The following is a 13,918-nucleotide window of genomic DNA, read 5'->3' on the forward strand; positions in this document are numbered from 1 at the left end:
TGAACTAAGAGTTCATTCATTAGTTCAAAAATTTACTGAAACATTTGTGTTTTAATAAACTATGTGTTTTACTCCTATTTCAAGCTCTGTCTTAGATGCTGTATTTCTTAGATCAAGGCTTCTTAAAAAGAAAGTTAGTTACAATATTTTCACATTTCTTTTAAGGAAAAAAACCCAAAAACTTACTCTTCCCAAGTATTGCAGATTGCACCTTAACATTATCCTCAATATATTTTTATATTTTTCAGCCATTTTTCAGCCAAGAGCTGCACTCTTATCACTTTCCTGATTTGCATGTTCTAGAGATGATCTCAGAAACTGATACAGTTGAGAATTTGTACACTTAAAATATTATGAAATATAACCTATGAAATATAGAACGGAGCAAAAGCAACTCTCTTCTCTTCTGATTTACAGCAATACTTTCACATTTGCACTGCTGTATTTCTTTCACATTCCATTTCCAGATGACTGTTTTTAGCTCATGCCTGCACTCTTCCAAACGTTCCCTTTTCAACACTTTCCCCTATTAGTTCTGCAAAGAAAATTTTGTTTTATAAAGAATATCTATTTTCTTAATGCATATAAGAATCACAAAAGAGGAATAAAAACTAGCATAGAAGTTATTGATCCAAAAACAATAAAGTTATTGATCCTAAAACAATAAAGAAAAATATTAGAAGAAAGAGCCTTATTAGTTGCTTTCTTTGAAGTCACAAGCAGAACATGGAACTGATACCAAATGGCATACAATCACACCACAGAAAAATTAAAATAAATCTTTGGAACACAGCAGTATTCATCTGACTCAGAGTTACTCAATTAGCTTGCTTCATGTAGAATACAAGCCTACTTTTCTTCTGAAGTCACATCTTACCTTTGCTTCCATACTGTTCTGGTGGGAGGTCATAAGGTACAGGAAAATATGTTGCTGAATCTTTCCTGTCTGGAAGCTTTCCCCTTCCTACATGAAAGTAACCTTTGTCCAATCCCTATGAAAGAAGGGAAACATACAGAAGAAAAGATTCATTAGTTTCTGGGGAAAAAGACTAACAATCTATAATAGATGCTTTCTCAGTGAGCTACTTTAATGAACAAAATTTTCTGCCTCCTTTACTGAGATTACATACTTCATGAAGCACCTTCATGTCTTAAAAACGCAGCTTTTTTTACTTCTACTATTTCTGCTCTTCTCTTTTTATTACATCCATTGGCTTGGCCATGTGGGTCCATATTGGATATATTCTACCTTCTCAGGCAGAATATACATGTACACCAATTTATTTCCATGTTCACTAGGTGAACTCCTTCAGTGTTTAATATTTAACTAAAGTGAAAAGCTTCTAAAAATTTCTCTTTGCTGCTTAGTTTCATTCTGACCACATTAATTGGATGCTCAATATGTTTCATGGATTAAACTAGAAATCACTTGGTGTTATAGAAGCAAGTCTTCAAATCTGTGCTTTTCAGACATGCTGGGTAACATCATCCACAGACACAAAAAAATTTAATGAAGGTTTGAAACTGCTTGCACAAAAGCTTCAAAGACTACACTTACATTATAATGACAGCATTACTGTCAAACAAGGTTAAGGACTACAAAAAGAAAAAATGCAGTACAGTACAAAGGTAGACAGATTTAAAGTGATGCAAGTAACTTGGGCAGGTGGTATTGCTTAACTACTTCTCCACAGAAATTGGATCCCAACTGTAGCAAGTTACACAAAAGCAAAATCTCTTAGTTCTGAAATTTGAAGTAGCTTACTGTCAATCAAGTACAGTTTGATTAGAACAGACTAGAAATTTAAGGGCTATCAAGTTTATTTATTTATAAGATATTACCAACCACTACTTTTCTTTCTAAAATCATGGAATAGTTTGGGTTGGAAGAGATCTTCAAGGGTCATCTAGTTCAATCCCTGTACACTGGGCAGGGACACTAGTAGCAGGTTGCTCAGAGCCCCGTCCAACCTGATCCTGAATGTTCCCAGAGATGGGGTATCTACCACCTCTCAGGGCAACCTGTGCCAATGTTCCACTACCCCTACAGTGAAGAATTTCTTCCTTAGATCTAGTCTAAATATACCCTCTTCTAGTTCAGAATCACTTCCCCCTGCCCTGTCTCTGAAGTTCCTATTAAAAAGTCTGTCCCCACCTCTCTAATAAGCCCCTTTTAGGTACTAAAAGGCTGTAATAAAGTTTTCTTGGAGCTTTCTCTTCTCCAGGCTGAAGAACCCCAAGCTCTGTCTTTCCCCATAGGAGAGGTGCTCCAGCTCTGACCATTTCTGTTCTGCTCTCTGGACTCAGTCCAACAGGTCCTTGCTGTGCTGGGACCCCAGAAGTGTGTGCAGCACTGCTGGTGGGGGTCTCATCAGAACAGAGAGGCAGAATCCCCTCCCTCCCTCCCCTGCTGCCCGCTGCTTTGGATGCAGCCCAGGACACAAGCGGCTCTCTGGGCTGTGAGTGTGCACATGACCAGCTCATGTCCAGTTACTGACTTACACTTAATTCAAACTCTGTGGTCCACCAGTCTGAGTTTCACAGCATTACTGTTTTGTGATAGCAAGCATCCTAATTACCAAAACATCCCGTGGTATTCAAACACACACTGTCTCTGAATGGAGAGTCCCATCTATACACAATACTGCAAGTCTTTCTTCACTGGAGTTTCACACCATCAAATGCTATCATTTTAAGTTGGAGACAGCAACATCCACATGACCAAAGTATGGGAAACAATGTAGCCTTGTGCCTTTTTCTTTAATATTCAAGAAGAATAGTAACCTACAAAAAGGAGAGCTGCCAAAGACAATGTCAGACAGCAGTTCGAGCAAGCCAGTTCAAGAATCTCCTTTAGAATATAGATGCATCTTTTGGCTCATGACCCAAAGTAAGAGCAAACTGTAGGTTATGATGTAAGAAACGTTATATATTATTTCAAAGACTAGGCAAAAGCCACTGCCCTTTAAATGAAAGAACAGAGGAAACAAACAAACAAGGTCCATGCTAAAGGACTGTGTGAAAGAAAATCCAGTTTAAACTTCCCTTTCTTATACCATTTCAGTCAGATATTTTGATAAATCTGCATTAAAACCAGGCTACAGCATTTTATGGAGCTTAGGCTTGAGGTAACAAGAATATGTTCAAAACTGATCAAGGTAAATATGCAAGATTATTTTTAAAAGTTCATAAACATCTAAGGGTTTGAAAATGACTGGAAAAAATTCATAATTACTTACACAAAATGCAACAATCAAGTTGCATAGCCTTACTTCCAATCAATTTGAATTACTCAGGGATTGGTAGAAATGTCATGTAAAAATGCAAAAACCATACTTCTGTTTGTAGTAGAAAGAACATGAAATATGCCAGGGATTCTACAGCTCACAAACAACAGGAACTGTGTTAGTGATGGTGGTGCCAAGAGATTTTCTTCATAACTCACAGCACTCAGGTTGTGCTTGGTTGAGGGTCTGGGTGGTGTATATTCCTAGATATTACTCACAAGATGGCATTTAAATTGTCAGCATGTATGTGACATGTGTGACATTTGATTGCCCAGACATCCTGTGAGGTGGTTTATATGCTACAACAAACTTCAAACGCCTGATGGACAGCACCAAAATTAAAAAGCTGCTGCCTGGCACTATCTGACATTTGTGAAACCCTTACTATCACAAAGCACAGTGTAAAACACAACCTACTTCAGCCTCTACCTACAAAGTAAGGACATTTTTCATCTGTTTTTTTCCTCCATTATCCATTGTTTTCTTCAACCTAGCAATATTTTTGTTTCTACTTAATTTCTTCTACACTCCATGCCCTGTTAATTTCTTCAGCATTTTTCTTTTCAGGCATTTTGCTTCCTTCTCTTGTTCTACAACTTTGGTTTTCTCTGTCTTCTTATTCCTCAGTACTCAGCAATTATATTTCTCTTTCTTCTGAAAGACTCTGATGGTGTCCCCCAGTGCTGCTTGACTCTACCAGTTCATCCCAAAACTGTTTTCTTTGTCCATCAGAATTTAACCTCTAGAGAGCCTCCATTCAGGAAACACTCGCCTAAGAAAAAGACATTTGCTTTTCCTCAAAGCACCCTGGAGTAAGTGTCTAGTTTGTGGAATACATTCTTTAACAAGGCTCTCTGAGGAGATTTAAATGCTTTTAAAAATAATTCATGTGTCTATCTTCACACAGAAATTGAAGTAAGTCACACACTTAGTCTGTTTTGAACATTTCCTGAATGTTAACAGCTCTCATTGCTGTTTCCAAAAAACAAGCCAGCAGGATCTTGCATAAAATAATTCTGTCTGACTTGTAAATACTCCTCAGCCATATTCTAGTCTTTCAGAATTGTTCCCTCAGCAGCTTTAATTTGCTCTTTGACTGCCGTTTCCAGCAATACATTTTGAAATGTTCATAAATACATATCTCAATAGGGAAAGAATATTTTTTGTACTTATAAAACTTTAGGTGCTGACATGGCTTCTACTTGTTAGCATAATATATTGAAAAAGCAGTCATTGGGAAGAATGAGAAAAGGAAGTTTAACAGCTTTTAAAATACTCCCAGTTTTTGAGTGTTTTTTTGCCCCAAACACAAAGCAGACTGCAGGCTATTAAAAAAAAAAAACATCACAGAAGATAAAGGTAAGAATTGCTAGCCCTATTGAAGTGGGAATTCAGACTGATACCATTACATAATTTTGATCCTACCAAAGTAACTTTTAACAGGAGACAACCAATTATCTCACTGGATGATTATGGAATTAATGTTTCCAATGCCAGTAAACAGAAAAATAGTCCTCTTTGGCAAAACTATTTAAAAACTTGCTAGTTTTGGCAGCAAAGAATAAAGGATGCACACAAACTCTATGCTGGCCACACTCATCTGGCCAGCAGAACACAAAGCAAAATCCTTCCCCAGCACTGGGTGCAAATATTCCAAAGAGAGCTTTATCCAACTGTACCAGAAGATTTTTCTTTTTTAAAGAAGCTCAAAGTCACAAACCCAAAGTTTCTTGGTTTGGAAAGTATGTGTCTGGGTGTCTTTAACACTGGAATTTTAAAACCTTGTGGCAGTTCTGTGAACACTTAAAGCAAGGCTTAACTTCTTGAAGTCTACATACAAAATCTTGGTTTACTTACACTGTATTAACTTTCCCACTCCCACTCCGTTTTACATGGGATGAAAGACTTAATCTAAAACTGGAGAAACCAACGAAGAAAGTGGTACTACACTGCCTTGGAAGTTGGTATTACAGTCAAAGAGTTTAATTGACTTGATTTTGGTTCTGCTCTAAGTTGAGCTATGACTGAAGGTGCCAGGCTCAGTTATTTGAATGCAGCAAAAATTTAAGCAGTTCACATGCATCACATGCACAATGCCTGGCTGATCTCTAATCCAGATTCAGTTCATAGACCCAGACCCAGAGTCAACTACAAAACAGTACTTCACTCCAGTGAGTATTCAACATCAAATACAGCACTTCAGAATCTAAAATTGTTAGTTGTCTGGGTTTGATTATCTAGATATAATTGCAGGATTTGATAGCACTAGGTAAGCAATTATGGGTAGGTTTTCAGTTTAATAGCATCTATTATATTTCTCTAAGCTTTTATTTCTAAAAGCTGACTGACCCAGTACTATATTCAACAAACATCTAGAAAGATTTAAGTATTTCACAAATTTTTATATTGTTTTACAGGTCAAGCTCAATTTATCTTAGCATCTTATCAGACACAGAAGCTGTGAGGAAGAACTATTTACTTAAAAGGCTTTCCATTAGTCACTTCCAAGGTTTTTCAAACAAAATAATTACTGGAACATGCTTCCCAGAACTGCATGCTTTTTGGTCATTGCCTTCTCACTGTATGTTTTACCTGTTAAAGATGCACTTTATCATAGCCTGTGGAAAGGAATCCCCAGTAGATGAAAGAGCAAGTTGAAAAAGAGAGTGTAGATGTAGGAGGTGAGAAATAGAAATGGAGATGGAAAGGGAAATGTAGTTCAAACACAGGACAATCTTTCTTTTAAACATTATTCTTTACTCAATAGAAGCTTGTGATCTAATGCCAGCATCAGCTGATTTTTCCCTGAACACTGAAACTGTAAATGATAACAGATGCTGCTATATTGGGAACAACCATTCAACATATTTCTGAGAGTCTGTATTAGCACACGAGGCCAAGACCCAGCCTCAAAGCATAATTCTGGAAGCATTTGTTAAAAAAGACAAAAACTGGCAGTCAGCTGATAGCAAGTGAGGAACGATCCACTTCCAAATTTGTATCCAGCAGAAAATAGAAGGCACAAAACTGCAACACTAGAGGAGGTCTTAAGATAAGTGACATTAAGTGTGGCCAAATAGTCCCAGGTGCTGGATTAAGGCTCCAATCTCTTCTACAACATTGATTCAACTTCCATCAATGCCAGGGATATTTTAATGGTTGGATTATATGATTTTAAAGGTCTTTTCCCAGCCTAAATGATTCTGTGATGCTAAGTCTTAACTTCTACAAGAGTACATGTCATGAACTTTGTGATAATACTGCATGAAACCACCTAAAGAAACAGAACTATCAGAAACTGGCAGTATTAAATCAGCATTCTGATAGATCATGGCGAGTCCCTCAAGGCCTAGGAAAGCTCAGTTATGTTTCAAAGCACTTAATGTAGTTTATACTTTGCATAACTTTAGTTGTAAACAAGCATTTCTGTTTCTAAAAATTTTAGTCTATTCCCAGTTCTCTGTTATCTTCACTTAAAACTACTCTGCCACATAGCATTCTAAAACAACACTGAGCCACTGTGACAAGCACACTAATTTATCAAACAAGCATTTTTATGCAGTTAACTGCAGGGCATATGCATAAGAAATTCGTAAGCTAAGCAGTGCAACTTGAGTATCCGATGACTGCATGCACATAAGCCCAGTATCAGTATCTGTCTGATTATCTCCTTGTTACCAAGAGTCTCTGCAGGCACTTCTCAGTGAAACAAGAAAAACAACTGCAGTATCTCTCCCTGCTTTGCACCCACATACACCATGGGATATCACACCCATGTGATAGTCAGGTGACTCGTTCTCTTCTGGTTGCTAGTCTTCACAATTAATTGTCAATATGTAGGAAACTGGGAGAAAATCAACTAAATATTCTCTCCCAAAATATGTACTGTTACATATTCTTGCAAGTTTTAAATAAGCTTCAATTAAGTTGTGCTCCGAGAGGTCTGAAACTCAAACATAAGACTATCTTGTGCACAGTGACAGGTTTTAGTACAGCCATCTCAAAGCATAGGAGCTTTCTATAATTCACAAAGACAAGAGGTGAGAGCTGTAGAGAGAAAGCATTGAACTCACACCATAGTTAGCTAACCTGTTACACACCACTTTGTAAAAATACAGCAAGACAAACAGACCCAGCAAGGAGACCCAAGAACATCATTGTTTAATTGTTTTATATCTGTAGCTGTTTCTCTAGAATCATACTTGTGTTTTAAATACAACTTTTGTCCCTCTACTTATGACTCTCCCAACTCAAATGATACAGAAGGAAAAAAAATTGAGAAAAGAATTCAAAGTGATCAAAAAAATCTCCCCCCTAGGAACAGCTGAGCAGGATAAGAACTCCTCAGTCTAGACAAAGACAAAGGTGTCTGGAAAGAGAGATATGAAAAGGATGATTAGGAATCACATGGTTCTTGCATCTTTCAGTGCAAGAAGAAAAAAAGGTCAAATGATTAACTTTCAGAAGTGCTTCATGTGACATTATTACGTTACTGTGACCGCCAAAAGCCTACAGACATTTAAGAGCAGACAAGAGACACTAACAGAATAGGCCTCTAAATCATGAAATACGCAGAGACAAACTACTACTTAAATACCTGGCCATTATACTTTCCCATGCTTTTGACCACTGCTTTGGCCTGCTTTTGACCACTGAGTTTTGAGATGTTCCTTTGATATGATAAAATAAAGCCTTCCAGTCCCCCAACAATGGCAATTTTGAAGTACCCAGAGTGACAAAAGGGAAAGATCTGGAAGCTTGGCTCTACTTCATACAGCACATCATGTTTTCTTACCCAGATCCTTGCCATTTATTCCTATTTTCTATACAAAACTTCATGTGCCATCATTCTCCATAAGCTCTGGTTCCAGAGCCAGGCTGAAAGAAAGGTACCTCAATATGATTTCCTCACTCACCTTCCTGTCCCTTGAATTTGTCCTTCCTACTTCTTCCTTGCATTAGCCCTCACCTAATCATTTCGAGTTGGTTCATGGAATGACTTTGGAAACCTGTCCTGTTTTGTTCTGGTCAGTCTGAGCTGGTTTAAGGGATAAGGAATCCATTCAGCACTGATGCCAGTACAACTAAGGGAATGAAGACAGCCAGAAAATTGTAGTCAATGGTTCTGTATCCAGGTGGAGGCTGGTGACTAGTGATGTCCCTCTGTACTGTCTTGGGACTGGTGCTCTTCAGCACTTTCACCAATAACAGAGACAGCAGGACTGAGTGCTCCCTCAGCAAACCTGTCTTGACACCAAGCTGAATGATGCAGTTGACAATGGAATGCCATCCACAGGAAGCTGTACAATGGAATGCCATCCACAGGAAGCTGGACAAGCTCAAGAAAAGGGCCCACAAGAACCTCATTAGCTTCAACAAAACCAAGAGCAAGGTGCTGTACCTGGGTCAGGGCAACCCCATCCAGGAACATAGACTGAGAGAAGTCACTGAGAGGAGGAGGACTTGGGATACAGGCCAGACATGACCTGGCAATGTGCACCTGCAGCCCAGAAAATCAAATGTGTCCTGGGGCTGCATCCAAAGCAGTGGCCAGCAGGCAGGGATGGGATTCTGCTCCTCTTCTCTGCTCTAATGCGACCTCACCTGCGGTGTTGCATCCACCTCTGGGGTCCCCCAGCATGGATGTGTTACAACAAGCCCACAGAAGGGCCACAAAGATCAGAGGGCAGGAGCTCCTCTCTCACAGAGACACACTGAGAAAGTTATTATGTTACATGACTGTGTAATCTGGTGGTCAGTTATGTTCATACAAAACCCATCATTTACTAGGTACAAATAGACCAGTACCATAAATTCTTTGCCTGGCAACACCCAGAGATAGCCAACTGGAAGTTGGAATACCCAACTTCCAAGAACATTAATTTGTCCCTTTCAGATCTTTTGCTGTCAAATTTTTGCACAACTTTCTTTGCCCAGTGCTTCACTATTCAGTTAATAGTTGTTTACACAAATGGTTTCCTTTTTTTTGAGCTCATTGATATAAAAAAACAATGCTTCCTACTCTAAGAAGCTGTAGGATTTTTCTTGTTTCACTCTCTGATAAACACATTTTCTTCCACATAAACCATGCTGAAGAAAAACATCTCTAAGGTTCATTATATCAGAGACCTCACTACTATGCAAACTCATTATAAATGTCAAGAGTGACATACAGGAATTCTTCAGCTGCAGGCAGAAACCATCAATCTTAATATGCAATCTCAGGAGACTACAATTATCCACTTATGGGAGGCAAACATTTTTACAATATCATATTAGTAAATATTCATTTGGGACTACATTACTAATGAGCAGAAATGACAGAACATTATGTGATCATCTGTGAACATTATCTAGGAAATAAATACTCTTTATCAGCAAAATATTTCTAAGGACTTTTAGCATACAAATACTTTTTCAGAGAAATTTGCAGATTCTTCCCTGGAAAGAGGAAATTTCACACAGGAAGTAGTTTAAATAGTTTGTGATCATAGACTAACTGCTGTTGAGAACATTTTGGTACTGTCAGCTCATCAGAAAGGAGGAAGAATCAGCCACATAACAAAAAACTTGCATCTCCCCCCATCAGGTAAGAGACAAAGTCCAACCTAAACAAAGAAGGGAAGCTTTTTTTTCTTTTAAGTACTTTTAAGTACTTTCTGCCACAGGATTTCATAGAGGGCTAAAAACCAGCAAGTGCAGATCAATAAAGAACTTGATATCAAGAGACAATCACATGACTGCAAATGCACTTCAGAGAACAAGCAAGAACGAGTGACTGGTGCAACATTAGGAATCATTTCTCAAGTTACAACACACACAAACACACTTTACTTCAATGTGAATATGCACTCAACAGCCTAGTTTTAAAAAGCACAAGAGAAAAGATTTGCTCATCCTTTCCAGTAACACTTAGGTATATGTTACAATTTCAAAACATTTTTGCCTGTCAGTAAGAAGAAAAATGTCACAGCAATACCAAATCCATACCTGCTGTGTAGGAAAACAAGACTCTATGAATACATCACAAATTCAATTTCCTATTAAGTGTTTTATCTGGAAGTAGAGTATCTACTGATGAGATAATTCAGTTATGCTTGTATTCATAAATATTAGCAGATTTTCCTCATATGCCAGGATTTGTGCTTGAACTATGGACTTACAAATGCTGAAGGCAAGAAAAGAACTCCAAGTTCGTAAGAACGGATCATCAGTTGGCTGCCATTTTTCTCCAGAGCTCCCCAGGCTGCTTTAGAGAGATTGGCACTGTGAAGAGAAACAAAGCATATTAGTGAGGCACAATCTTCAATGCAGAAAATGTTTAAATAATATAGCATAGCAATGTCCTTCTAGCAGAACTTAAATTCAATCAGAATCATCTTCTCACAAAAAGTGACTTGATTGTTATTCCTTATTGCTATTTTTACAGCACAGTGGGAGCAACAGAGACAATATGTAGAAAGGCATTCATACAACACATGTGGATAATTATACAAGCCTATTTCTGTCATACAGATCTACCAGACAAATTCAGCCTTTTGAATCTTCTCTGCACATTTCAGAAAGGAATTTGGTACTGGTAAATAGCTTCAATTTGATGACTTAAGAAGATTAAAGGCTAGCTTAGTTATGACTAGTTACAATACGTTCAGTACAGAGTGGGTTTGCATTTTACATTTTAGTACAGAGTGTTAAACAGTATCTTTTGCTCTTGGCATTTTGTTCTTGGATCAATTTATGAAAACAAATATTTATCAAAGAGGTTTTGTTTCCATTTGCTATTCAGCACCATGGTACAGTTAATCTTTCATCAGTATCTACTACAAAGTAGATCAATTTGGGAGTCAAAAATAATATGCAATTTTGTTGTCAGAACCTACTTCTACAGCACAATACAAAATTTACACCTTATGTTTCAACTGGATGCTGTTTGGTAACAGCAAATGGTGGAACAGAAGAAACATGAAAAGAAAATAAAGCAACTGTGAATTTCTCTATTAGATGAAGTGAGCATCACATTTAAATGACTTAAAACCTTTTAAAAAGCACATTAATCACCAACACTATTGCAAGCAACAGTATCAGTGAGCGATGAAATTTAAAGAGACCAAATATAAAGAGAAAAAAATACTAAAGTAACTGAGCATTTAAGAGTAAGGACAGATCATAATCTGTAGACTATAAGGCTGCATAAAAGTCAGTTTTGGCAAAACTGAAACATCTGTATTTTTCATTTACAACAAGACATTTTCCCTTCAAGTCAAGAAATCTTGTTTCCTCTTTTGGCTTTTTTAACAACTAAACAATAGAAATATAAAGCTTATACTTCAAGGCAGACTGCTAAGCAACTCAATCTGACAAAAGGTCAGATTCCAAATTCTAGGTATTTGTATGTTTTATAACAGTAGGCAGCCCAAAAATAACCAGCTAACCCAAACTCTACCTATTTTGTAGAAACCAGCACATTCATACTAAACCACACCATGTCTTAAAGAAACTTAACCCAAATTTAAAAATATCTATCACTTTAGTTGGTGTTGAACCCCAAAACTGGCAGTCACAACTCAGACAAGATTTTAGTGTGATTATCAACAGTTTCTGACATAATCATGTCAATCTGCAGCTTCAAATGGGGCAAGACAATAGAGAAATATTTAATATGGACAAAAATTTGTATCACTAATTGAAGTATTATGTAGGTTACAGAAGTAAATCACCTGGGCTTGCAGCTGACAAAAAAACCCCATGTATCAAGTTCTTCAGTGACAGCTGTACTGGTTAGATGTTTACCTTGTTACCAAGAACCAGGCAATCTTCTGGAAGTCAGGAGAGAGTCTCATGTATGTCTTAATGTGAGGTATAGCATGAGTTCGACCCGTGACTTCTGCTGACCATTTGCTAGAAAAACAAAAGGAATTATTTTCAAATACAGTTTTATTTTTTGGTCTAAAAAATATTCACCATATGACAGTACCATGATTTCAGGAACACTACTTATACTTGTCACACTCAATACTTATTTCTACTAGAGAAAATGTTAAAATACTACATTTAACTGAACTGTTAACAATTCTACTAGAAGTCAGAAGGGCAAAGGTTTTTTCTTTACAACCAACCCAGAGAGATATTCTCAGTATGTCAGGTTCTACTAACAAGTTTTTTCCACTTCTCTGTTCCAGACAGCACTCAAGGAACTAAGTCTAACCTTCTGGACAATACATGTTCTTTGAAGACTATCAATGTTTATGACTTCAAGCAACTGAGTTTGGCACCAAACTAAACCTCACAGAATTCCCCAAGTTTATTACAATTTATTATCCATGACATAAAGGCTGGGAGGAACTGGTAGATTGTTGCTGCTATTCCCCTTTTATTGCCTCTAAGCCACCGAGAAATTTGAGGGTTTAAGAGAATAGAGGTCATATCTATGTGTATATAATAAAACTAGATTAAAATAACAAGCCATTGCTGGATTAATTCAACATCAGTGTTACAGAACTAAAGTGTAAACAAGCAGTAAATATATGTACATAACTGAAGGTATGTAGTCATAGCATTAAGAAGCACTTTATGTTCACAGCTGTTAGTCCTCACCCAAATTCAGGAAGAAAGCTTCTTAACACAACTTCCTTGACCCAGAGACATTTCTTTCCCCAGATTTGAAGAAGACTCTTGTTTCAGTTGTCACAATCCTGTTTCCCTAACTCAACATTCTCTTCTAATAGGCAAATCAAAAAGATCAATTACCTCTGAAAAACTTAAGTGCACTGTGTTCCTCTTTTAGCCTGAGCAGACTGACAGACTGACTAGGAAGGGCTGGAATTGTTTACCTAAGTTGCCTTTCAGGACTAACACTTACATACAGTGCACTTAAAATTAAAGAGGCTTTCTATTTAATGGGTGAGGACCTAGTTACTTTAACAACCTTGTCTCCTCTGACAGAGGAAAAAACAAACCTCTGAGAACTGGTCTTGTGTTCTTAAAGGACAAGAGCTGAAACACTCTGCACATTTGATACAAACTATACTTCTTTATGCTTTCATTCCAACCGCATCAAAATCTGTTTCTATAGGACAGATTAAGGTACACATGATACAGAATTAGCTGACTAAACTTGTGTTTCCCTACAAACTCCACACTTCCCATACATACAAACTGTAAGGCTGAGTCATGACCCAACCACCCTGGTCAATAGCTTTTCTCTCACAACTGACAGCTTAGACAAGCATCTTAAAGTTCATGGGACAAAAATAATTATGTAACTCTAATAAAATTGTAAAAATGAAAACCAGGAAAAACAGTAGAACTGGGAATTTAAAATTGATTTTCTTTAGATTTACCTCACTGCTTTTCCCCAGGACAACTTCTCCACTCACCACTAACTGCAGTTATTCTGTGATACTATCTCAGTCTACAGCCTTTTTGCCTCCTTATCTTAAGATACAAGTAGTGTGCCTTAGCTAGAGTAGTACCACTTCTATCTATGACCTACAGTACTCTAACTGCAGTTTGATTTCATCAAAAGTGATTGAAACTCCTGTTTTAGAAAGTTAAAATCAGAAAGGGGAAAATATATTTTGGCCACGTTTTCCCTAGTAGGACAGCACAAACATGTAAGGATTAAAAGGGGA

The 13,918-nt window shown here is 37.4% G+C and overlaps 1 protein-coding gene across 1 annotated transcript in view; it reads right to left on the minus strand.

Annotated features, from left to right (window-relative positions):
- Positions 1–13,918, minus strand: part of TDP1 (tyrosyl-DNA phosphodiesterase 1) — a 42,248-nt gene that overhangs the window by 6,932 nt on the left and 21,398 nt on the right. The window contains exons 13-15 of the mRNA XM_077783988.1: positions 12,078–12,185; positions 10,451–10,553; positions 878–992 (exon numbers count right to left, since the gene is read on the minus strand). Coding sequence (XP_077640114.1) covers positions 878–992; positions 10,451–10,553; positions 12,078–12,185 — 326 coding nt within the window. The remainder of the gene's footprint in view (positions 1–877; positions 993–10,450; positions 10,554–12,077; positions 12,186–13,918) is intronic.

The sequence above is a fragment of the Lonchura striata genome, chromosome 6, assembly GCF_046129695.1.
Source record: "Lonchura striata isolate bLonStr1 chromosome 6, bLonStr1.mat, whole genome shotgun sequence".
Taxonomy (NCBI): Eukaryota; Metazoa; Chordata; class Aves; order Passeriformes; family Estrildidae; genus Lonchura; species Lonchura striata.